Source organism: Hemicordylus capensis, chromosome 3 (assembly GCF_027244095.1).
Source record: "Hemicordylus capensis ecotype Gifberg chromosome 3, rHemCap1.1.pri, whole genome shotgun sequence".
In the NCBI taxonomy this organism is placed as follows: Eukaryota; Metazoa; Chordata; class Lepidosauria; order Squamata; family Cordylidae; genus Hemicordylus; species Hemicordylus capensis.
This window is the reverse complement of record NC_069659.1, coordinates 77,955,408-77,981,819: the sequence shown is the minus strand read 5'-3', so window position 1 is coordinate 77,981,819 and position 26,412 is coordinate 77,955,408. Positions and strand designations below refer to the sequence as shown.

The following is a 26,412-nucleotide window of genomic DNA, read 5'->3' as shown; positions in this document are numbered from 1 at the left end:
GACAGAAATATTGGCTGACATCCAGAATAATGCTGCCCATACTATGAAATAACAGCATTTTTTTCTGATCTTTTCTCCTCTGCAGCTCAGCACTGTGTCCCACAGGCCTCAGGGACATATTTTCAGGCAATACACTGGGCTGCAGAAGGAAGGGGAGATTAGCAAAAATAATCCTCTTTTTTTAGTGTGCACATTAATCTGTATGTCAGCCAGCATTCTTTAAAAGATTTATTATCTCTCTAACTTTCCTCAGGATCAGTGTTCTTTTGTAACTCATTTTACAATCACAGCATAGGTTCTAACATTGTAACATACACTTATTAACATACATTTTTAAATAAAATTTTATTATTTTATTTAAATTAAATGGCATCTTTTATGTGCTGGTGATTCCACAGCAGTGTTTTTCTACATCATATCTAATGACTTTGAATTTACTCACTACGCCTGATAATTTTGTGGCATTGCTGTAGTGGAAACTGACTTGTTCAAAGATAGAAATTAAATTGATTGAAGTGTTTAAATAGTGTAATGTCTCTGCATGGAAATTTGGAAATAATTCCACATTTTTGTCTTTGCTTTATTTATGTATTTAATCCAAATTACTGACCTTGACATATAATAATCAAAATGTGTCAGATGCATATAATTTCAATTTTGTAGTATCTGCTTTTCTAGAAAATGAACAGATTGCTCTCTTTATTCCAACTCACTAGGCTGAACTTTGGCTGCAGTAATTGCACTGAGAAACTCTTTGGGAAAGATGTTATCCTAGAACGTTAGAGAAAACCAGGACAAAAAATGAAGAACAAATGTTGTTATCTACAAGAAAAGTCCAATAATTGTGGAAAAATCTTTAGATATACTAGCTCCTATTTGATAAACTCATTAGGAACTGAGTTATACATCTTCTCTAAGCAACACCACTTCTAAAAATAAAAAAGGTTTGAGTAGGAAGGTATCAAAAAAGGTGTCTAGTTTTTGTTGGTAGAAGGCAAATGTTCACCAGTCCAATTTTAAGATGCCATCACTGGACTTTATGGCATCGAATAGTTCTCTTAAACAACTTGAGATAGTTTGGTAGAGTTTTCTATTAAGACAGTCTGGAAGATACACACAAACTCACTGACAGTTGCAAAATGTTTAACCATGCTTCACCGCTACAAGAATTAGTTAGGGACTCATTTGCTCCTAGTCGCCTCCTCTTCTTTTGTGTGTTTTTACTTTTGTGTGCTTCTTTTGCTTTTGTATTAAAGAAACTACAGCCCTACATTATGTAGAAACTTAGGATATAGTGGTTTGTTAAATAACTAGAGGCCTGGTTCATACGTAATGCCAAACTGGAGGTAGGTGAACCTGCAATTTCAATCTTAAACTCCAAATTGGGCAGCAGAAGTTAGCCAAACTCAAGTTCCAGGAGAGCCACTCCCAGCTGCTTGGCCTCCGAAGCAGATCCCAGCAAGTTACACAGCCAGACTGTGAGCAAAGCATCACAACATTAGCAGGGCAGCTGCAATAGGCCACAATCTGGAAGGGGTATGCCAAGCGCAATTGTGCATTTTCAGAGCACTCCACCCGCCCTTGGCAGGAAAAGGGCTTTTGAATCCATTTAAATGAACCTCCTTCTTGTGTAAGCGATAGCACTGCCACCCCCCAAGGAGCCCTGCACCCTTATAGTCCCACACAAGCACAAATTCGGGGGGGGGGGAGTCCATGGGGTTGGTATCCTCTGTTACTAAGGGAGGGGTGGAAAACATGGAGATTTTCCTAGGAGGACAAAGGATGCTGGGGGTGTGTCTGTCCCACCATAACGGGGGAAGATGTCATGAAGAGTAACTGCAGCAAAGCAATCTGTGCATACCAAACTGAAATCTTGCTGACAGGTAGCTTGCTGCCAAGAGGGCTTGCCCTCTCATGAGGGGGCCAGTCCTCTGGGGAAGGCTATGCCCTTGAAAGGACACCACCCTTGGGTGAGCACATACCCAAGGGGCCCCTGCTTGTGTGGGGCCCCCAACTCTCAATGGTAAATGATAGAACATATCCCCCTAAACCTTCTCACCTTCATTCCCTGTGAAGACTTGCATGCACCCAAATGTTCCATGTGCCACGGCCTGGCCACATGAACATACACTGCTGATACTTCCTTATTGGGGTGCCAACTTAGGGCCAGTCGTGTCATCCCATCCCCTTTCCCTCCTGTTTGTCAGGTGGCGGGGAGGGGGGGACAATGGACATAGTGAGGAATGCCTCCAAGCAACTGTGCAGCTTGACAGGCCGACAAGTCTGGAATGGGATGTGTTCCTGTTGCCTGGCAACTCCATCTGGTTCTCTGAGAGGCAGCCAGAAAGAAGCGCTGAAGGCATGGAGCAGCCATGTCCTTGGGCAGATCTGCATCACGAACTCTATTATTGCAGTTTGGAAATCAGTGCAAAACCGCAATTAAGGCTGCGTCTGGAGTCATAAGTAACACCTTGGTGGCCAAACCTCAGATCTCGGCAGTGAAGCTTTGTGCTAACCGAAGGTTAAATTTGGAGTTTGGTGAGGCAACCTGGAGATAGCTTTCAGCCCGAAACCATGGTTTTGCACGTTCAGACGTACTGCAGTTCCAACTTCTGCTCCTTTTAACTCTGGTTTGGCATCACATATGAACTGGGCAATAGTTAGAACAAACTGGCATACCAGGCCCGTATCAAACCATTGCTTGATATCCTGGCATATTCTAACTCTAGTTAGTAAAAGCATGGTCCCAAATTCATGTACAACACAGAATTTCAATTTTTTTCTTAAAACAAATGCCAATTTGTTTATTATTCTGTTGTACACAAAGGAAGAGATGGCAGCAGAAAGAACTGTGCAGTTCAATTAATCCAAGAGATTCTCTCTCATAGCAGGAATTCATTGATAATGTCTGAACCCAGCCACAGTCTAACACAATGTAATCTAGGATGAGTCTGTCAGGAAGACCCATATATTATCAAAATGCACATCACTTTATACCTGTATACAGAGGAGGACATGAGCAAAAATACTGTAATATTTGAATAGCCCTAACAATGAAATACTGCCCATATTTAAAGTTGTGCTGTCGAATCGGTGTCGTCTCCTGGTAACCACAGAGCCATGTGGTTTCCTTTGGTAGAATACAGGAGGGGTTTACCATTGCCATCTCCCATGCAGTATAAAATGATGTCTTTCAGCACCTTCCTATATCGCTGCTGCCTGATATAGGTTTCCCATAGTCTGAGAAACATACCAGTGGGGATTCGAACCAGCAGCCTCTTGCTCACTTTAGGGCAGGGCTGCTCAACTTCGGTCTTCCTGCAGATGTTGTCCTACAACTTCCATAAACCCTGATTATTGGTCATTGTGGCTGACGATTATGGGAGTTGTAGGGGGCCTAATTTGAGCAGGCCTGCTTTACGGAATGAGCTACATTTAACATGCTTTCTTAAATGTGGCTCACTCCCTAAAACAGGCCTGCTCAACTTAAGCCCCCCAGCTATTTTGGCACTACAACTCCCATAATCACCAGCCAAAATGACCAATAGTCAGGGATTATGGGAGTTGTAGGACAACATCTGCAGGAGGACCGAAGTTGAGCAAGGAACTTTTCTAGACCTATTTTCTTGATCTGTAGATAAACGGTGATGATCTGCTTGACAAAAAGTCATTGTTAGCACCACAAATGTTACTCTCATAACTTATTTCTACCTGGGCAATTTGGATGTTTATATGTGCATTTCAGTAGCCAAACAACATACTAGTAGATCGTAAAGAGCTACTTACTGGGCAGCAGATAACACAAGCATATAATTAAGAATGACATAATTAAACCAAGCCCTTATTTACAGGGTAAGGCAAATAAGCACGTTTCAGACTGAACACTCCTAGTTCTTTTGCAGACATAAACGGAATTATAACCGTAACACTTTAGAGTGCTACAGAAGTGATAAAAATTGGAAGTGTGCTGCACAGCTGTTACTGAAAACATGGATCTAGGATCTATGCTAGTATTTGGGGCAAACAAGCATTCTCTAACTTAACGGCTTAAAAATCTAAACTATATATTTAAAGCATTACAGTCTACTCAGAGTTATCTTTCAATAAGTAGCTTTCATTGGTTCAACACAATGGCATATACCAAACAGCAGACAACACTAACCTGATCAGATAGTAAGACAGATTCATCTATTTTAAAAGAATGATAGGCAGATATTTGATATAAATCTGGTCAAGTCTACTCCACTCAATAATCCCTTTCTCTTGGGACTACCAATATTATTTCTGCCTTTTCTAATCACATGAAAGGTCATAGATATATACACATCACCCTAATGTAACTCAACTCAACCTATTCTACATAGTGTTTTAAAGAAAGTATCCTGTATTACAGAGCTTTTTGATAAACATTACCAAAAATTCAGGGATTGAAGAAACATGTATCATGGAGTGGACTATATCAGAGTAAATAAAAGATCTGCCAAATAATTTGCCTTTGTGTCACCTATATTTTAAACTCAGTCAACATTATGGAAAGGGTTACAGATGTCTCCACTCGTCTAAATGTATCACTCACCTCCTGGCCAGACTTCCCAGAATTTTCTGAGTGTAAGGATTCAATTTCCCCTTCATTCATTGCAGCTTCTAGGCACTCGTGCAGATCTTTGAAGCCATTAACTTGAAGTGGGTACTGGCCAAACATCTCTGTATTTTCAAATTTCTTCCCTTATCAGAAGAGGGAGGTGTCAAGATTTCAACAATAAACATATTCTATCACGTCTGTGCACTATATAACTATTTTATCTCAGTCAGTTTATAGATTATATTCAAGTCAAACTAGTTGGTTAAGCATTAACTGACTTACCTGCCCAATGTTGTATAATATATCGGGCAGCATGTACACTTGTCTGTCATGGCTAAGCACCAAGGAAATAAATGAACAACGTCATGACTAGCTTAAGTCCCCATTAATTGTAATGGAATTTAGTCATGACTAAGACTGGATTGTAAGAGATGGCCCCCAACTGAAAAAGGTTATGATAAACATAGTCACCTTAGTCATGTTCAGTGGAATTTTTCCATTTACTGTATTTCCCTATATCACAAATTGTTTTTGAAGACTCTTTATTTTCAAAGAGGTTTGCCGGGCAACAGCGGAGCTACTGTTCAAGAGAAGGTTCCCTTTAAGCATGAGACCAACTGTGCTGATGCTCTTGGACAATGTTCACAAACTGAACTTGAGTTTGTAAATTTGGAATTTCATTTACTTTGGCCTCAGTTCATCATCTTTTTGCAATCATGCCTTTTAAACTATGACATTTTAGTATTATTTTTAGTCATGTAATTGATATTTATACAGATGATGCTACATAAGGAATCATAATACTTGGAGAATTAAAAACCAACCAGACATTTATCAGCTTTTTCAATACTATTATTTTTTCACTAGTTAAAACTGATATCAACAAAGTTACACAAGCAAAGCTAGCTAACTTTCAAAGCAAATATTTGTGAAGATATGAAAGGGGGAAGGGATGAAATTTATTGATTAAAAAAGAGAGATTTAAAGTGTAAAAATATTGGCTGACATGATGAGGAAAAGTACTCAAAGTAATCCCAATGAAATTAAAGGCATTGCCGAATTGATTTTAATTTCAGTGGGACTACTCTGAGTACTTGTGTCTAATGTTAATGCTTGTACTATTTTTATGGATACCTTTCAGTTTAACTTAGCATATGAAAGTGGGCAAGGTTGAACTGATCACCTGCCCTCTCATTCCTTGCCAATCTGGGCTGCAAAGGTGGAAAGAGCCATCTGGGGTGCAATGATTCTATTTGTGAAAGCAGGTTTTCAGCAAAATTAAAGTAACTGGTGCCAAGATTCTTGTTAAATAAGCCAGTATAGATATTAACTTGTGTTTAACCTGCCCTTTGTGGGTACAGTGCCTGCATGGGTGAAGGCATCTTAATTCCAGGTGATTGTGGAATTACGAAAATGAATTATGTGGGTCTATTTCCATCCGGTTTCTGGACCTTCCTGGAGAAAGTAGATGGTCACAGTCACTGGTCACATTTAGACTAGATTATTTTAACATGCTCTATATGGGGCTGCTTTTGAAAAATGTTGAGAAACTGGTACAGAATGCTGTGGCCAAGTTACTGTTGGGCAGCATAAAGGTGACTCAATTTTTGTGTGTGAAGTGCATTGGCTTCCACTTTGTTTCTGATGATGGTGATGGCTTTTAAAACCATTAACAGGTTTCTGAAGTACAATGTCACCAAACAAGTCTACTTGCCCAATGAAGCCATCTGGAGATGACTTGCTACTCCCAATCTCAGGTGTGCCTGTTTGGTATGGAGAACAAAAACTTCATGGTAGTCATGACCGGGTTATGGAACTTCCTCACCTATACAATCTAGCTAGCCCCATCAATCTCCACCACTTTCACAAAATTTGTAAAGAAAACCTATTTTCACCAAGTTTAGTATGATCTAGCTTAGAGACAGACTGTTAGGAACATAGGAACATAGGAAACTGCCATATACTGAGTCAGACCATTGGTCCATCTAGCTCAGTATTGTCTTCACAGAATGGCAGCAGCTTCTCCAAGGTTGCAGGCAGGAATCTCTCTCAGCCCTATCTTGGAGAAGCCAGGGAGGGAACCTGAAACCTTCTGCTCTTCCCAGAGCGGCTTCATCCCCTGAGGGGAATATCTTGCAGTGCTCACACATCAAGTCTCCCATTCAGATGCAACCAGGGCAGACCCTGCTTAGCTATGGGGACAAGTCATGCTTGCTACCACAAGACCAGCTCTCCTCTCCTGTTGTAAAGGTAGTCAATTTTGAGATGTTGTGTCCCTGTCATTTTGTTCCTTTTGCTGTCCTTTAATGTTTGGAGGGAGGGTTTTGTTTGTATGTGTCCACTGTATTTTTAATTCAATAATTGGTTGTGAACCACATTGGGTGCCATCTGGGAAGAAAGGCAGTAAAAACAAATGAAAATAAATGATGCATTAATCAAAACACTTCTGCTGTAATACCTAGAGTACTATACAAAAAAGTTCCGCTGTAATTCCTAGAGTACTCTCCGTTGCTCTGCTTAAACACATTTTCCCTTGTACAAACTATTTTTAGTCATGTGTAGCTTTCAGTTCCTCATTAAAATGTTGATTCAAGAGAATGAAGCTATAAGAACGTTCCCCCCCTCAAATGCAATACCTTCAAGAACTCCAACTGCTAGAAACCTCCCATAAAACAGCTCTACCATCGGGTTCTTGGGCTTCTCTCCATCCCTAAAGATACAATGATTATGTAAGGATCTTTTGGGGGGAAATCCAGAATTACAAAAGGAAATCATTTCAAAATAATAGTTTGTGTTCATATTTGCATTCAATAAAATTAATTATAATCCTGCCCATTGAACACGGGCTATATCTAAAATAAGCTATATCTGAAAATAAGTCAGGTTGCTTACCTGTAACAGTAGTTCTTGTAGTGGTCCATTGTCCTTCATACTTTGGATGTCTACGTGTAGACATGATCTGGGAACCTTCTAGAGCTGTCAAAGCTTTTTGGTGGTAACCCCTGCTAACTTGGCAAAGAGGCATCTTTTAACATGGTGATTCTCTTTACTTAGCAGGGAGAGAGTAACTGGCCCTATCCACCCCCAGCACAGTACCTCCAGTGACTGTTGCTGGTGTCTATCTTGTGTTTCTTTTCAGATTTGTGGCCCTTTGGGGACAGGGATCCATCTTACTTGTTTATTATTTTTCTGTGTATACTGCTCTGAGCCATTTTTGGGAGGGCGGTGCAGAAATTGAATAAATAAATAAAATAACCCCACCCCATTTGGTAATATAACCATGCCCTCAGACGCTACCTCCCTTAGTCCCTGAAAGCTGCGATCAACATAAATCAGGCAAGTGACCATTCCAGCAGAGGGAGGGCCATGTGAAGGACAAGGGACTACTACAAGTAATAATGTTATAAGTAAGCAACCTGACTTTCTTGTTAGTGGTCCTATTGTCCTCCACACTTTGGAGACTAGCAAGCTATTCACCAGGATGATGGGTGAAGCTGGCATCTACTGAACAATGGTTTCAAGGATCACTGCCCCAAACTGTGAATGTGTTTGAAAGCTGGTACCCAGGGCATAGTGGCAGATTAAGGACAGAGAGCTTTTCCAGGTAGCCGCTCTGCAGATGGAGTCTAGCGGAATCCATGGAGGTAAGCAGTAGAAGTGGCCACAGACCTTGTTGAATGAGCTCTGATGGAGGGTGGTGACAGTTTCTTAGCCAAGGTATATACATGCTTGATAGCCGATGTGATCCCAGCAGACAGACTCTGTCCTCCCTCTGGGAGGAAACATCCTTCCCTTTGTTAGAACCAGCAAAGCAAATGAATAAGGATTTTGGCTGGTGGACTGGCCATATGCAGTGAAGGCAGAAGGACAGCACTCGTTTTATGTCCAAAGTATGCCACAACTGTTGCTCATTCGAGGTGGGCAAAGGAAACAACACTGGAAGGCAGATGTGCTGGGAGGACGTGGTACTGGGACACAAATTTGGGTAAGTATTGAATGTCCAGTATCAGGAGGACTTTGTCCTGTTGGAAGGAAATGAATGGAACGTTTGCCCATAGTGCTCTGAGCTCTGACACACGTAGGGCTGAGATAACTGCCAACAGAAATGCTTTCTTAATAGTCAAGTATTTAAATGAGAAGGCAGCCATAGGTTCAAACAGCTTATGCATGAGGGAGAACAGAACCTATTTTAGATCCCAAGGCAATGCCAACCGTGGAGACATGGTATACAAAGGAAGCAGTCCTTTAAAAAAAACAAAAAACATTTTAACAGGGTCTGAAGAAAAATGTGAAAAGTGTAGGCCACAATGGCAGCAATATAAACTTTTAATAAAGGAACAGAGAGAATCAATGTCTTCAAATGTAACAGGTAAGAGAGAATAAAGTCCAATGAAGCCTCTTTGGGGTCAATCCCTTTGGAAGTTCCCCAAAGTGGCAAAACATGTACATTTTTCTTTATATGAATGTTGCTCTGGCAGCCAAAATGACATACCAAGATGACAAAGAGCCAGCATGGTGTAGTGGTTAGAGTGCTGGACTAGGACCGGGGAGACCCGAGTTCAAATCCCCATTCAGCCATGATACTGGCTGGGGGACTCTGGGCCAGTCACTGTTCCCTCAGCCTAACCTACTTTGCAGGGTTGTTGTGAGGAGGAACTTAATGTACTACACTATATGTACATATATGTACTACACTGCTCTGGGCTCCTTGGAGGGAGAGTGGGATATAAAATGAAAATATTATTATTATTATTACTAATACTACTACTACTTCTTAATAAATAAGTCTTATTTATAAGATTTATTATAAGATTTATAAAGTTTATATAAGATTATATAAAATTATAGATTAATCTATAGATTAAATCTATAGATTAAATAGATTATAGATTAAAGATTATATAAGATTTATTAATAAATAAGTCCTTGGGAAGGACTCGATGTCTGGATAAAACAAACCAGTCAATAACACCTGTCTGACTGTGTGAACAAGAAATAATAATAATAATAATAATAATAATAATAATAAGAAGAAGAAGAAGAAGAAGAAGAAGAAGAAGAAGCAGCAGCAGCCCCCAGTGAGGCACTACCTTGGCATGGTTGTGGGGCTTGTGTGCTCTGAGGAAGGTGAGAGCTATGCCAGAGGTCCAACCATACTGGACAGGTCTCACCAGAGGAGCCAGACAAAGAGTGCCTCTCCCATCAATAATATGGTGAGAGGTAACTTTAATAAATCTATACCGGGTCGGTCGTCGCCCGGGTCAACAAGGACCGCACCAGGTGCTGGAGTCCCTGGACATCTGGTGGCATGGGCAACAGGACTCAGGATCTTCAGTTGAGCAACAAGGGCTGGAGACTGCAAGGTTACTGGAAGAAACGTCGCTTAACCGAAAAAAATATACGGAAAATGCCAACAAGGAAATAATGATCTGCTATTACAAGTCTAGTCCAACTAGAAGAGGTTATTTAAAAAGAATGTACCAAAGTTGGAAAGAGAAGCATCCAGATACAGAAATAACAGAACAAAGGCTAGCAGACCAGAGAAGATTCATAATAAGAAATAAAGTATTTACAGGAGTTGAGCTGGAAGAACTGCAAAGAGCAACACAGGCTCAAGATATGGAAGAAGAATTACCACCAACTGAAGAAGTTGCTCAGGCGCAGGTGGGAGGAGGTGTTGGAAATAGAGGATGCCACTGTTGCTGAACTGTTTCAAAATCAAAACCAGGCAACCGCCCCTTTCCCTTCACCTCAAAAACCCGAATGCCATTTAACAGAAAAGCAACAAGAACTAAAGCAAAAAATAACTGAGCACATGAACCAAACAACCACCAGGATTCGACTTCCAGCTCTAAAAACAGTTGCCAAAAACCAACTTGCTCAGGCATTACAAGATGAATGAAAGAATTGAGGATACACGGGCCAGAGAACAAAAACATATACGGGATGGTATATATACCGTGTATAAGAGTCTATTCACACACACAACTTACTGTGAAACACACAAATTGCTAAAGAAATTATCTGTGTTCTAGACCCAAAAAAAGTGTAGCTGAAGGTCAATTATGTCCATGGTTCTATCACATGTGGACATATAGTCCTTCCAGATCTTTTCTCTTTTCTCTTGCTGGTTCTGTATTCAAGTTGTTGCTCCAATTATTACTCACAATACTTCCAGATCTTTTGTCTTTGCAAGTTCCTATTCTGAAGGTAGCTCCATGTACAAATGTTGCTCCTTCTGATAGATGCTCCTTGTCCAAAAAAATGCCCAACAGGTATCCTAGGTAATTTTAACCTGTTTCCTCCTGCTTGAACAGGACTTCATCAGGAGAAGTGAGCTGAATAACACATGTATCATTTTAAAATACCTTCAACAAATTATGTTAACTTAAAGGGTTAGAAATTTTTTTAGTAATTACTCACATTTATTTCTTCCAAAGTGACACTGCACCTACCAGTGGTTTCTAAATTAGAAATCCTACTAGATACCAAATTGTACTGGCTTCAATGGTACTGATAATGCTTAATATATCCTACAGCGTCTGCCAGATGTTTTCACTCCCCTTTGATCAAAAGGGATTTGCTTCATTATCCAATCTCGTCTAAATGACCAATTATATTTATGTGCGTGTGTGAAGAAACAGCAATGCTAAGCTTCCGAAAGAAGCCATGGACCTTTTGTCCCATTTAAATTCCCAATTATACAAATATAATATGGAACCAAAACGTAGCTCGTATAAAAGTTTGTCAAAAATGTTATATAATAGTCCCATTCTCCAACAGGAGAGACTTTACTCCTTTTAAGGGGATATCCATAAATCTTGTGTAATGTTAAATCTCACCCCACTCAACCCCCATTTCACGTCCAAATCTCTAAATAGGGCCATGATAAAAAATGGCACATTTGTGCCTATAGATAACTGGAAAGGTCATTGACCTGATTTAAACCAAAAGACTCTAAAGTCCAGAGCTGATGTATAAAAAATGCCTCCCTCTGTAGGAGGGCAGTTTTGATATTTGCATAGGAAAATTCTTTTTGTTTGTACCTATAGATGACAAAAAATTGAAAACCATTAAAGGAGTGCCCTACCTGCATGAAATGATCAACCATAGGGCATTCCAAATTTTGGTTCCTAATGTGAGAGCGATGTTCCAAAATGCGAGATCGAACTGTTCTGGTTGACATGCCTACATATCTCAGGGAACATGGGCATTGTATTATATATACAATGTTCTTGGTAGAACAGTTAGCAAAAAAGTCCAATCTATATTTTTTGCCAGTATTGTTGTCCCTATATTCAGTGGTTTGCAGTGCCATAGGGCATGCCACACAAAGACCACATTTGAAAAAACCTTTTGGTTCCACGCCTTCCCACCGAGGTAGGCTGTCTGCTCTAACAAGAAAATCTTTGAAACTGGGACCTTTTCGAAAGGCTACTAATGGGAAATTGACCTTTCCAGTTATCTATAGGCACAAATGTGCCATTTTGTGATAACATTGCACACACTGAAGTTAAAAGAAAAATAGGAAGTGAATACATCAGGAGAATGAGAAAAATCCTAAAGTCCAAACTCAATGGCGGGAACACCATACAAGCCATAAACACCTGGGCTATACCTGTTATCAGATACACTGCAGGAATAATAGACTGGACCCAGGCAGAGCTAGAAATGCTGGATCGTAAGACCAGGAAAATAATGACCATCAATCATGCTCTGCACCCCTGCAGTGATGTCGATAGGCTCTACCTCCCTCGCAGCTCAGGTGGAAGAGGAATGCTGCAAGTCCATCAAACAGTAGAGGAGGAGAAAAGAGGCCTTGAAGAATATATCAAGGACAGTGAAGAAGATGCAGTTCAAATGGTCAATAATGAGAAACTATTCAACACCAATGAAAGAAAGCAGGCCTACAAGAAAGAACAAGTCAAGAACCGAGCAGAAAAATGGAAAAATAAGCTACTGCGTGGTCAATATTTGCACAATATAAGTGGAAAATCAGACATCACCATGACCTAGCAATGGCTTAAGAATGGTTACTTGAAGAAAGAAACAGAGGGTTTAATACTGGCTGCGCAAGAACAGGCACTAAGAACAAATGCAATAAGAGCAAAAGTAGAAAAATCCACAACAAACAGCAAGTGCCGCCTTTGTAAAGAAGCAGATGAAACCGTGGACCACCTAATCAGCTGTTGTAAAAAGATCGCACAGACTGACTACAAACAAAGGCATGACAAGGTAGCAGGGATGATACACTGGAACATCTGCAAAAAATACAAGCTACCTGTAGCCAAAAATTGGTGGAACCATAAAATTGAAAAAGTTGAGGAAAATGAAGATGTAAAAATATTATGGGACTTCAGACAAACATCTGCCACACAATACAGCAGATATAACTGTAGTCGAGAAGAAAGAAAAACAAGTTAAAATAATAGACATAGCAATACCAGGGGATAGCAGAATAGAAGAAAAAGAAATAGAAAAAAAATCACAAAATACAAAGATCTACGAATTGAAATTGAAAGGCTGTGACAGAAAAAGACCAAAATAATCACAGTGGTAATTGGCACCCTGGGTGCAGTTCCAAAAGACCTTGAAGAGCACCTTAACACCATAGGGGGCCACCGAAATCACCATCAGCCAATTACAAAAAGCAGCTTTACTGGGAACAGCCTATATTCTGCGACGATATCTATAACAATTGACAATAAAATCCAGCCATCCCAGGTCCTTGGGAAGGACTCGATGTCTGGATAAAACAAACCAGTCAATGACACCTGTGTGACTGTGTAAACAAGAAATAATAATAATAATAATAATAATAATAATAATAATAATAATAATAATAAGTTGTCCCAGTCAGAAATCGAATCACTGCTAAACACTGTCCGTATATTCAGTAGCAATATAGCAATGGAGTTTGGACTAGACAAGTGTGCTGCATTAATAATGAACAGATGAAAAATAACAAAAACAGAAGGAATAGAACTGCCCAATGGAAGCAACATCAAGAACCTGGAAGAGAAAGAACATTACAAATACTTGGGCATTCTCCAGGCTGATAACATCGCACACACTGAAGTTAAAAGAAAAATTGGAAGTGAATACATCAGGAGAGTTAGAAAAATCCTCAAGTCCAAACTTAATGGTGGGAACACCATACAAGCCATAAACACCTGGGCTATACCTGTTATCAGATACACTGCAGGAATAATAGACTGGACCCAGGCAGAACTAGAGGTGCTAGCTCGTAAGACCAGGAAAATAATGACCAACAATCATGCTCTGCATCCCCGCAATGATGTGGATAGGCAATACCTCCCTCGCAGCTCAGGTGGAAGAGGAATGCTGCAAGTACATCAAACAGTAGAGGAGGAGAAAAGAGGCCTTGAAGAATATATCAAGGACAGTGAAGAAGATGCAGTTCAAATGGTCAATAATGAGAAACTATTCAACACCAATGAAAGAAAGCAGGCCTACAAGAAAGAACAAGTCAAGAACCGAGCAGAAAAATGGAAAAATAAGCCACTGCATGGTCAATATTTGCACAATATAACTGGAAAATCAAACATCACCAAGACCTGGCAGTGGCTTAAGAATGGCAACTTGAAGAAAGAAACAGAGGGTTTAATACTGGCTGCACAAGAACAGGCACTAAGAAAAAATGCATTAATTAATTAATTAGATTTATATACCGCCCTTCCGATACGACTCAGGGTGGTTCACAGCATAATAAAAATAATTAAACACAAATTAACAATTAAAACACAATAAAACCAATAAAACAGCTAAAAGTCCTGGAAGTCAGGGCAGCAATTTAAAACAGTTTAAAACAATTAATAATTTAAAAACTCTGGAAGGCCAGGCCAAATAAGTACATTTTAAGGCCTCTCTTGAAGGACAACAACGATCTCATATTATGAATTTCTGCCAGGAGTGCATTCCATAGCCCAGGAGCAGCTATAGAGAAGGCCCGCCTCTGTGTCGCCACCAGACGAACTGGTGGCAACTGGGGACGGACCTCCTCAGATGACCTTAATGTGCAGTGGGGTCATGTAAAAGAAGGCGCTCTCTTAGATAACTTGGACCTAAGCCATTCAGGGCTTTAAAGGTAATAACCAGCACTTTGTATTTTGCCCAGAAACATATTGGCAGCCAGTGGAGCTGTTTCAAAACAGGCATCATATGGTCTCTCCGGGTTGCCCCAGAGACCAATCTGGCTGCCGCATTCTGAACTAACTGAAGTTTCCGGACTACGTACAAAGGCAGCCCCACGTAGAGCACATTGCAGTAGTCAAGCCTGGAGGTTACCAGCTGATGCACCACTGTTTTGAGGTCATCCTCTCCGAGGAATGGACGCAGCTGTCGAATCAGCCGAAGCTGATAGAAAGCACTCCTGGCCATGGCCTCCACCTGAGATACCAGGGTGACGCCTGGGTCCAGGAGTACTCCCAAGCTGCGCACCTGCTCCTTCTGGGGGAGTGTAACCCCATCCAGCACAGGGAAATCTAACTCATCCCTCAGATTTTGAGCCCCCACAATGAGCACCTCCGTCTTGCTTGGATTCAGCTTCAATTTGTTCTCCCGCATCCAGCCCATTACTGCCTGTAGGCAGGCATTTAGAGAATGAGTGCCATTTCCTGAAGATGAAAAGGAGAAGTAGATTTGGGTGTCATCAGCATACTGATAACACCCAGCACCAAATCTCCTGATGACCTCACCCAGCGGTTTCATGTAGATATTGAAAAGCATTGGGGACAGAATGGAGCCCTGGGGGACTCCATATAACAGCTCCCGTTTTGAGGAGCAACTGTCACCAAGCTCCACCATATGGAATCTACCTGAGAGATAGGAGCGGAACCACTGCAAAGCAGTGCCTCTCATCCCCAACTCCCCCAGGCGATCCAGAAGGATACCATGGTCGATGGTATCGAACGCCGCCGAGAGATCCAGAAGAACCAGCAGAGTCACACTCCCTCTGTCGATTCCCCGGTAAAGGTCATCCATCAGGCCGACCAAGGTTGTCTCAACCCCACAGCCAGCCCTAAAGCCAGTTTGAAATGGGTCTAGATAATCAGTTTCCTCCAAGACTGCCTGGAGCTGGTCGGCCACCACCCTTTCAATCACCTTGCCCAACCAAGGGAGATTGGAGATTGGCCTGTAACTGTCCATCACTAAGGGATCCAAAGAAGGCTTCTTTAGGAGTGGTCTAATCAATGCCTCCTTCAAACAAGGGGGCACCCTACCCTCCCTCAGTGATGCGTTTATGATATTAACTAGGCCATCTCCAACAATCTCCCTGCTAGATAGAAGCAGCCAAGACGGACAAGGGTCCAGAGAACAGGTGGTAGGCCTCACAGCCCCAAGCAGCTTGTCCACATCCTCAGGAGTCACAGATTGAAACTGATCCAGTCTAATACTGCAAGACAGATGGCTGGACACCTCCTCCATAGACCCTGCAAAAACAGTGGAGTCCAAGTCAGCCTGAGAGTCCAAGTCGGCAATAAGAGCAAAAGTAGAAAAGTCAACAACAAACAGCAAGTGCCGCCTTTGTAAAGAAGCAGATGAAACCATGGACCACCTAATCAGCTGTTGTAAAAAGATTGCACAGACTGACTACAAACAAAGGCATGACAAGGTAGCAGGGATGATACACTGGAACATCTGCAAAAAATATAAGCTACTTGTAGCCAAAAATTGGTGGAACCATAAAATTGATAAAGTTGTAGAAAACGAAGATGCAAAAATATTATGGGACTTCAGACAAACATCTGCCACACAATCACCAGATATAACTGTAGTGGAGAAGAAAGAAAAACAAAAACAAAATAATCGACATAGCAATACTAGGTGATAGCAGAATATAAGAAAAAGAAATAGAAAAAAAATCACAAAATACAAAGATCTACGAATTGAAATTGAAAGGCTGTGGCAGAAAAAGACCAAAATAATCCCAGTGGTAATGGGCGCCCTAGGTGCAATTCCAAAACACCTTGAAGAGCACCTCAACACCATAGGGGCCACAGAAATCACCACCAGCCAATTACAAAAAGCAAATTTACTTGGAACAGCCTATATTCTGCGATAATATCTATAACAAAAGCGACAACACTGACAATAAATTTCAGCCATCCCAGGTCCTTGGGAAGGAATCGATGTCTGGATAAAACAAACCAGTCAATGACACCTGTCTGACTGTGTAAACAACAACAACAACACAGGACTCCTCTGTCAACAACAACAACAACACAGGACTCCTCCGTCTCGGATCACTGGCTGCTGATCCTTGATGGTGTGAGGTGAATACTGTGCACATCCAGATGCAGGACCAACCCCTGTTCCCTAGTGAGTAGGCCAGGACAGTCAGATAGAGCCAGCAGAGTGGAGAACCAGGCTTGTTGAAGCCACCAGGGGGTGATTAGCATGCAATCAGTGCCCTCTTCCCTGATCTTCCCTAGAACAGGTGGTATAAGCAGTAGTGGGGGAACATGTAAAGCACATTCACGTCCCAAATGAGTAGAAACGCATCTCCTAGGGATCTGAAGCCACAGAACACTTTGCTGCAAAATTGTTCATACTGTTTGTTCTCTTCTGCAGCAAACAAGTCCATGCTTGGTTTCCCCTACTTCTTGAATAGGGAACAAACCGTTGATGAGTCCAATGTCTATTCATGGGATTGTATGTGTTGCGTTCGACTCAAGGAGTCTGCCAATACATTTTCTTCCCCAGCAAGGTAAATGGAAGAGGGCCAGATGTGGTGGTCCAGGCACCAAATCCAAATGTTCATGTTTAAGCAGCAGACGAGTGTTTTCCAGCCAGATGATTTAAGTAGGACATTTGCCATCTGGAAGGCCATGAATTTGTTCCTTCCACTGTTGAGAGGTACCTCCATGCTGATCATGATGGACAATGTGATGGCAAAGGTTCCAGCCGATTGGTGTGGAACTTGTATCCCTAGTTGTTTCAGTGTCCAGCAGGCTGTGGTTGGCACAATGTGCACCCTACCCAGAGTTGTAGGCATCGGCTGTGAGATATATCGTGGTCAGTAGCTGTGCAAATGGCCTGCCTTCCATTAGATTAGAGGGTCTGAGCTACCAAGTGGCAACACGCCTGACATGTGGATGGTTCTCCTGTGGGGAGAAAACTGTCAGCAACCACTGTTGCAAAGGATGCATCCGGAAGCGTCCTAATAATAGGATGCTGGTGGTGTTAGCCATAAAACCCAACATATTTTGTATGGACTGTGTTGGATGCCAGGATTCTGTGGGCCATGGCTCTGATGTCGGCAATCCTTCGTGATGTCAGGGATGCCAGCATACTTGGAAATTTGAAGATTGTGCCCAATAACTCCAAATAACTCTATCATTTTTGTGGGTGTTAATTCTGACTTTTACCAATTCACACATAGACCTAGATTGTCTAGGAGGGTCAGCAAGGTGTGGATGTGTTGTGAAGTCTCTTTGGTCCATGCCACCAAGAGCCAAACCCTCTAATAATAGAAATAGATGGATGGCCTGCTGACAAAGATGTGCTACAACTACATCCATACACTTGGTAAAGACTCTTGGTGCTGTGAGCAGGCCAAAAGGGCAAGACTTTGTATTGGCAGACTCGCCTTCGAATGCAAAAAAGATACTTTCTGTGGTGTGGTCAGATGTAAATATGAAAGCAGACATCTTTCAAATCTATTGCTGTGACCCAGTTATCGTGAAACAGAAGCTGGAAGATCTGGTTGAGGATAGTCATCCGGAAACACTGGAAATGAATGAAACTGTTGAGGCCGCAAAGATCCATGATAAGCCTCCACCTGTCTTTGGGATTGCAAAGTAGCGTGAATTAAACCCTGTGGCAATATCGCTGTGTACTGCTTGGATAGCACCTTTCTTAAGGAGTGATAGAACTTCCTGTTGAAGAACTGGGTTCCCGAAGGGGTGACAGCATGTGGAACTCTATCGCATACCCCACGTGCACGATAATTAACAACCATTGTTCTGTAGTGATGTCTTGCCACATGCGAGTCTGGAAACGGACAGTGGGTCAGGCCCTTTTATTGTAGTCTGGTTTGGTCTTTGGAATGGTCTTTTGAGATGAAATGGATGACTTGTGAAGCAACTGTAATGTTGGTACCTGTTCCTGGTGGAGGAATGTTTGGTAGGATGATTTCTGCTGTGACTGTTGTGTCCAAGAGCGCTGTTTATTGGGCCTCTGCTGAAAAAACTGGATCTCCATAGATCTTGCAGTGGTCTTCATCTTGTGGATTATCTCCAGCATATTGTCCATTTCCTTGCCAAAGAGATTGTCACCATCGAAGGGGAAGTCCTCATTCACTGCTTGGCTAAGGTGTATGAGAGATAGATTTTAGCCACACATGCCTGCATAATTCTACAGCTGCTGCCGTTGTTCAAGAATTGCAGCCCACCTTGTGATGTGCTGAATGTAGTTGCTGTTTTCTAGTCTACAAGCCTTCAGAAAGAAAGGTCATAGTTGCTTCCTTCTGATCCTGTTGAAGTTGTTGAATAAACGGTTCCAACTTTTCCCAAATAAAATGGGTGTAATGAGGCATACACCCCTGGTAGTTAGATATGCATGCATGAAGACTCACAGTAGCATAAATGTGTTTCCTGAAGGAATCCAGTTTCTTCTCACTGGGGTCAGATGGGGCAGACAGGTGTTTCTGCTTTGCACCCTGTTGAGAGGACTCAACTACTATTGAGTTAGGCTTAGGGTGTAAAAGAAGTAGACAGCATCACTTTGGTAAACCTGGTAAAGGTTCTCTGGTTTTCTTGATATTGGTTTAATGGATGTTGCTTTAGCCCAAGCTGCCTTACCACTTCTGTGACAGTGGGCAGAAGTGGTAGAGAAATCAGTGTAGTGGAAGCTCAGGCCAAACTCAGGGTCTGCTGTCTCATGCTTCAAATGCTGTGCTTACAATCCTAGGGCTGTAGCCATACACTGGACCTGCTCAGAGTATGGTCTATAGTCTTCTGAAGTAGACTGCCCTCTATCCCCATCTAGAGGATCCTCGGACTCTGAGGGATCTGGTGGCACATCTGGATCTTTATGTCTGTCAGCTGTGTCCATCTCATTAGGGCCCCAGAATGGGTGTCTTTGTTGAGTTACTGGTGCTCTGGGTTCCATTCAGACATACTCCATTTTGCAACAGTGGCAGACCTTCATAGAACCAGTCAGGTGAGCAACAGGCTCTCTCTGTCCCTGCATTTAACAGGGCGTTTGTCCCCATAGTGCCTGTCACAATCATAGTGCTCATAAAGGTCATAAGGCTCAATCTCTCATAAGGTTCAAGAGTGCAACCTCTTAGCACTGAGAGCTCTCTGAGTCAGAGTAGCAGACCAGGTTAGCTTCTGGATGCTCCTCCTCCGAATCCCCTTCACTCATTGGCATCAGGGAGATGGCCATGGAAACAGTCGCTATTTTAAGCAGGGCAGCATGCTCTCTCTTGCGCAGTTTCTTTGCCCCTTCCAGCTCTGAAAACTTCAGCTTATTAAGAGGTTTGGCCCCGGAAGTAGTAGCATTCGGTACAGGAAAGCTCTGCTTCTTCGGCACTAGGAGTTTAGTCCTGGCTTGGGTACCACCTGCAACACTTCCTGCGTCATCAGCTCTGAGTCTTCAGAGCCCAGCTTATCTGAGCTTTTGTGTGGTTTGCAGGGCTGATGCAGCTAGCAAGACCCTATCCCACAGCAAAGACCACAGATGCGAGGCTCAGTTCCTTCTGACCTGCCTAATAAAGGCCCAACACATGGAGCACAAATCAGTGCAGTGTGACTCCCCAAGGCACACCAGCCAATTCTCGTGCCCATCAGATGAGGGAAGTTTAGAGGCACAACTAACACAGAACTTGAATGAAGCCTGAGCAGCCATAGACTGCCTCAGGTGTTTGCGTTTGAGGAAAAATCGAGGGCGGGGACTGAAATGAGGATGCAAAAAAAGGCCAGAGTAAATAAGACGATAGACAGTGAGGAATAAAATTACATGGGGAGAGAGAAATATCTCTCTCTCTCTCTCTCTCTCTCAAACAGTTCAGATAACAAAAATGTGGCAGAAGGACTCCCGAAGTCACTATTGCAACGTTCAGAAGACAACTGAGGGAAGTACGGTCTGAGGGGACGGTTATGTAACCAAAAGGGATAAGGTTACTGTCAAAAAGCTTTGACAACTCTAGAAAGTTCCCAGTCCATATCTATGCAGGCACAGACATCCAAAGTGTGGAGAACAAGAAACTAATATTTCTTAACAGAATTTGTGATTAACAAATACAAGCCTTTATATTACATATAACTGGTGCTAGTACTGATATATCAGTAGAACTCATTTTCTTAGCATAAACAAGAACACAAGATTCCTGGAAGTGGCCGCTGGCATAAAGCAGAGCAAAAAACGCTGTATTTCCAATCGATGTTGCATTGCACAACTGCACTTGAACAACTTATAAGTCTCAGAAGAACAGGACGGTTCTACAACTGCGCAGATGGAGTTTAGACATATGTAGCAGTGCAGATGGTGCTCAACTGTATGATAAGGATGTGCACGGAACCGAGGCGGGGGTGTAGCTTTAAGGGGGGGTGTAGCTTTAAGGGGGGGTGGTAGTACTTACCCCCCCCCCCCGCCGCTCTTCCCCCTCCAGCGCTGGTGGTTTCCCAAACGTTCTTGGGGCGGCAGAGTTCCTCCCTGCCGCCCCTGCCCCCGTTGTTGTCCTTGAGAGCTTAAAAGCAGGAAGAGCTGGTGGCGCGCATGCGCCCTTCACGGCTCGCACGCTTGTCTTTGCTGCTGGCGCACGCGCAGCATGACATATGCAGCGCACGCGCGCCAGCGGCGGAGACGAGTGCGCGCGCTGCAAAGAACGCATGCGCGCCACCAGCTCTTCCTGCTTTTAAGCTCTCAAGGACAACGACGGGGGCAGGGGCGGCAGGGAGGAACTCTGCCGCCCCAAGAATGTTTGGAAAACCACCAGCGCCGGAGGGGGAAGAGCGGCGGGGGGGTTAAGTACTACCACCCCCCCTTAAAGACACGCACTCCCCCCCCCGGGGCCGAACCAAACCCCCGGAATTCCGGACTGGTTAGGAGGCCTTGGCAATGGCCTCCGAACCGAACCATGCACACGACTACTGTATGACATACACTCCACTATACATCACCAGCTGTTTGTTTTGAATGGTGAAGTATTAATCAAGTACTGACGAGGGGCACAAAGGGAAACTCATACATTTCAAACAGAAACATGTCAGAAAATAAGGCTTCACACTAAGATTCTTAAAACAGTGACTTACTGTTCCTCTTCAGCTTTTATTTGGAAGGCATCTTCTAACCAGTCTAGTAACTTGTGTGTGAATTCACTGACATCTTGCTGTTGAGAGAAAGTGACACACAAATATTCATGTATTGTAAGAAAATTATTCTGTATGAGTAATGGCTCTAGTACTTGCAGATGGTGATGCCAATATGCCTCTGGAGCCAAAGGATAAGCACATGAGCTGAAGAGGAGCTCAGCTCTTTCAAGATAATCTGAGCCATAGTTTAGATTATTGTCTAAACCAAGCCTCTTTAAAGACATGCATGGATATTTAAACCAGGGGGGAAAAACTTTGTGCAGAAATAAAGGCCCACTGTGAGAACCCTCTTCAGTCTCCTATAAGGGCATGCATGTCTGGAGAAAGACACAGCAGATTCAGATGCAACACGGGACCATGATTAAATCCTGTTAAATCCATGAATCCTGTTTGAAATCCTGGCTTAATTACAAACTGGTTAGAACAAATTGTGATCTTGATATAATAAATAATTGTTTTTTATCTTAAAGAAGAAAAGGAAGGATAAATATTTCCTTCTCTCACATGTCAAAGGGAAGTGAAAGCATACAGACATGAAGGTCATGCTAGTAATTATGGTTTGATGTTTAGGGTTTTGGTATTGTATCTGAATCCAGCTTGGGTGGATGGGAATGAGAAGGGGAGTAGGGGAGGGAGAAGGGGAGTAGGGGAGGGAGAAGGGGAGTAGGGGAGGGAGAAGGGGAGTAGGGGAGGGAGAAGGGGAGTAGGGGAGGGAGAAGGGGAGTAGGGGAGGGAGAAGGGGAGTAGGGGAGGGAGAAGGGGAGTAGGGGAGGGAGAAGGGGAGTAGGGGAGGGAGAAGGGGAGTAGGGGAGGGAGAAGGGGAGTAGGGGAGGGAGAAGGGGAGTAGGGGAGGGAGAAGGGGAGTAGGGGAGGGAGAAGGGGAGTAGGGGAGGGAGAAGGGGAGTAGGGGAGAGAGCACACACACACACTCACTGAAAATTATATTTCAATATCAGTAGACAAGAAACACAGATTATACCAGGCCCTAAATTAGATGGCCTGGACGATGGACCACAGCTGCACTTCGTTTTAAATTTATTTATTTATTTATTATTAAATATTTAACAAATCACAATTCAATGTGGATAAAAAGGACTTCAGTAGAGCTGCTCTCCTTACTCAAGATACCAAATATTATCAGTAGCTTCAAAGTATTTAAAATCCTTACATAAGCTAGTTGACATTTAAGAAAGTAATACCGGAATAACCAATATACATATTAAAGCAAGAAGTGCATACAAAGTTCAAATACGCATGGTATTTGATCACATCAGGCAACTATAGTGTATCCAATATTTGTGGGGGACTGGGGAAAAAATGTAATTACTCGTTTCCCATATTATAATTTATAGTTCAATTATAATTTAGTTATTTCAATTCTAAATAAAAACAGAACACATTAAAGTTACCTGCTGGGAGTCATTTGATTTGAACGCATCTTTAAGAATTTCAACAGCTCTTGATGGATCAACATATTTTCTTTTTGAGCCGACAAGAAGTGCAAATAGGTATCTTAGTTCACGCATAAAAGGCAAATTTCTATTTTCCTGTATTTAAAATGAATGTAAATCAGTTATTTTACCATTGCTGCTACCACACTGCAGCTTCTAAGTTATTGTTACATAATGAATATATACCAAAAACATTGCACTAAAATATAATGCCTGTAATATCTTCCAAGAAACTGAAATATTCTCTGAATTAGCAATACAGTGAATGACAACTAGGAAATAAATTAACAAAGAGGTACTATTTTAAACCTGGAAAAATAATTTCATATGTTCACAAGCAAAAATAGTTTCTTTTCCATTTAAAGAGGATCTTTGGGCTTATAACGATATGAACCAGTTCAGAGAGTCAGATACTAAGGGTGTGCATGGCTCAGTTGGGGTGGTTTGGTCTGAAGCAGAACCAAATTCAGACTGAACCAGTTCAGTCAAACCAATCAGCTGGGCCGGTTGGTTTGATGAAACAGCTCGAACTGATTTAAAGAAGTTCACGATTGAACCACTCGAACTGGCACGGTTCATGGTGGTCTGGTTCACTGTTCATTCATTCATTTTCTATACCACCCTTCCAAAAATGGCTCAGGGCGGTTTACACAGAGAAATAATAAATAAATAGGATGGATCCCTGTCCCCAAACAGCTCACAATCTTAAAAAAAACCACAAGATAGACACCAGCAACAATCACTGGAGATACTGTGCTGGGGGTGGATAGGGCCAGTTACTCTCCCCCTGCTAAATTAAAAGAATCACCATTTTAAAAGATGCCTCTTTGCCAAGTTAGCAGGGGTAACTTGGTTGAACCGGTTCTGTTGGTTCTATTGAACCGGTTCTGCACATACCTATCAGATATTGCACTCTAAGTAGTATTCCACTACCTTAATACAAAGTACTGCATCTAAGTCAGAAATTACTAGACAGTAACTAGTTAATAATTACACAATATTAACATCTAGCACCCTACCTGAAATAAATTTGCACAAAATCACAATAACTAATAGTGGTGGAAACAATGTATAAATCAACTCTTCAACTAAGTTCTATGGTTTACTGTAGCATGAAGGCTTATGCTACAGCATCAACCGGCACCCTGTTCGAGAACAAGGAGGGACAAAGGTAGAAAGTTCTACCTTTTTATTCAAGGCATTAAGGAAAGCATTGTGTTACTCCACCAACAATGTGTATTTCCAACTTACCTTTTGATTTCGGGGAAGATCTTGAGCACTTGTAGGGGGACTATAATTCAAAACTAATCTTCGGAATTCCAGCAGATTAAATAATGACTGAAAAAGAAAGCAGTACATTTATAACCTTAAAAAACAAAACAAAACACCTAGACAAGTTAATAGAGTATTTTATACTTTAAAATACTGAAACCTGCAGTAAAAATTACATCGTTTGTCTATGAACTACATTCCATGTGTTCACTTTGAAAAGCTCAAAATTAGATATTGTCCAGTAAATATACATAAGCATTATATGTAAATAATTACTGTATTTACCCGAATCCAAAATAAGGTGATCTCCAACCTTTTTTTTAATATGATAAATTAGAGATTGTCTTAAGTACAAAATCCTACTAGCTGACCCCGCACAGAGCATCTGTGAGGTCGTGCACGGAGCCTGTGGCATCTCCCCCACCCAACCTCTCTCGCCGGCCCTCCCCCCACACACACCCCTCTCTCGCTGGCCCCCTCCCCCCCACACCCCTCTCTCGCTGGCCCTCCCCCCCCCACACCCCTCTCTCACTGGCCCTCCCCCACACACACACCTCTCTCGCTGGCCCTCTCCCCCCACACACACCTCTCTCGCTGGCCCTCTCCCCCCCACACCCCTCTCTCGCTGGCCCTCTCCCCCCCACACACACCTCTCTCGCTGGCCCTCTCCCCCCCCACACACCTCTCTCGCTGGCCCTCTCCCCGCCCACACACCTCTCTCGCTGGCCCTCTCCCGCCACACACACACCTCTCTCGCTGGCCCTCCCCCCTCACACACCCCTCTCTCGCTGGCCCCCTCCCCCCCACACTCCTCTCTCGCTGGCCCTCTCTCCCCCCCACACCCCTCTCTCGCTGGCCCTCCCCCCCACACACCCCTCTCGCGCTGGCCCTCCCTCCCCCCCCCACACCCCCTCTCTCGCTGGCCCTCTCTCCCCCCCACACAAGCCTCTCTCGCTGGCCCTCCCCCCCACACACCCCTCTCGCTGGCCCACTCCCCCCACACACCCCTCTCTCGCTGGCCCTCTCCCCCCACACACACCCCTCTCTCGCTGGCCCTCTCCCCCCACACAAACACCTCTCTCGCTGGCCCTCTCCCCCCACACAAACACCTCTCTCGCTGGCCCTCTCCCCACACACACACACACACACACACACCTCTCTCTCGCTGGCCCTCTCCCCCCCCACACACACCCCTCTCTTGCTGGCACTCCCCCCCCACACACCCCTCTCTCGCTGGCCCTCCCCCCCCACACACCTCTCTCGCTGGCCCTCTCCCCCCACACACACCCCACTTTCACTGGCCCTCACCCCCACACACCCCTCTCTCGCTGGCCCTCTCCCCCCCACACACACCCCTCTCTCGCTGGCCCACTCCCCCACACACACCCCTCTCTCGCTGGCCCTCTCTCCCCCCACACACACCCCTCTCTCCCTGGACCTCTCTTCCCCCCTACACCCCTCTCTCGCTGGCCCTCCCCCCACACACACCCCTCTCTCACTGGCCCTCCCCCCCACACACACTCCTCTCTCGCTGGCCCTCCCTCCCCCACACACACCCCTCTCTCGCTGGCCCTCTCTCCCCCCCACACACCCCTCTCTCGCTGGCCCTCTCTCCCCCCCACACACCCCTCTCTCGCTGGCCCTCTCTCCCCCACACACACCCCTCTCTCGCTGGCCCTCTCTCCCCCACACACACCTCTCTCGCTGGCCCTCTCCCCCCACACACACCTCTCTCGCTGACCCTCTCCCCCCACACACACCTCTC

At 43.5% G+C, this 26,412-nt stretch overlaps 1 protein-coding gene across 5 annotated transcripts in view; it reads right to left on the bottom strand.

Annotated features, from left to right (window-relative positions):
• USP25 (ubiquitin specific peptidase 25) overlaps window positions 1-26,412 on the bottom strand; it is a 135,799-nt gene that overhangs the window by 47,914 nt on the left and 61,473 nt on the right. For all 5 annotated transcript variants that reach the window (XM_053307139.1, XM_053307140.1, XM_053307141.1 and 2 more), the window contains 5 exons: window positions 24,627-24,713; window positions 23,334-23,471; window positions 21,865-21,941; window positions 7,219-7,292; window positions 4,577-4,725 (listed from right to left, as the gene is read on the bottom strand). In XM_053307139.1, coding sequence (XP_053163114.1) covers window positions 4,577-4,725; window positions 7,219-7,292; window positions 21,865-21,941; window positions 23,334-23,471; window positions 24,627-24,713 — 525 coding nt within the window. The remainder of the gene's footprint in view (window positions 1-4,576; window positions 4,726-7,218; window positions 7,293-21,864; window positions 21,942-23,333; window positions 23,472-24,626; window positions 24,714-26,412) is intronic.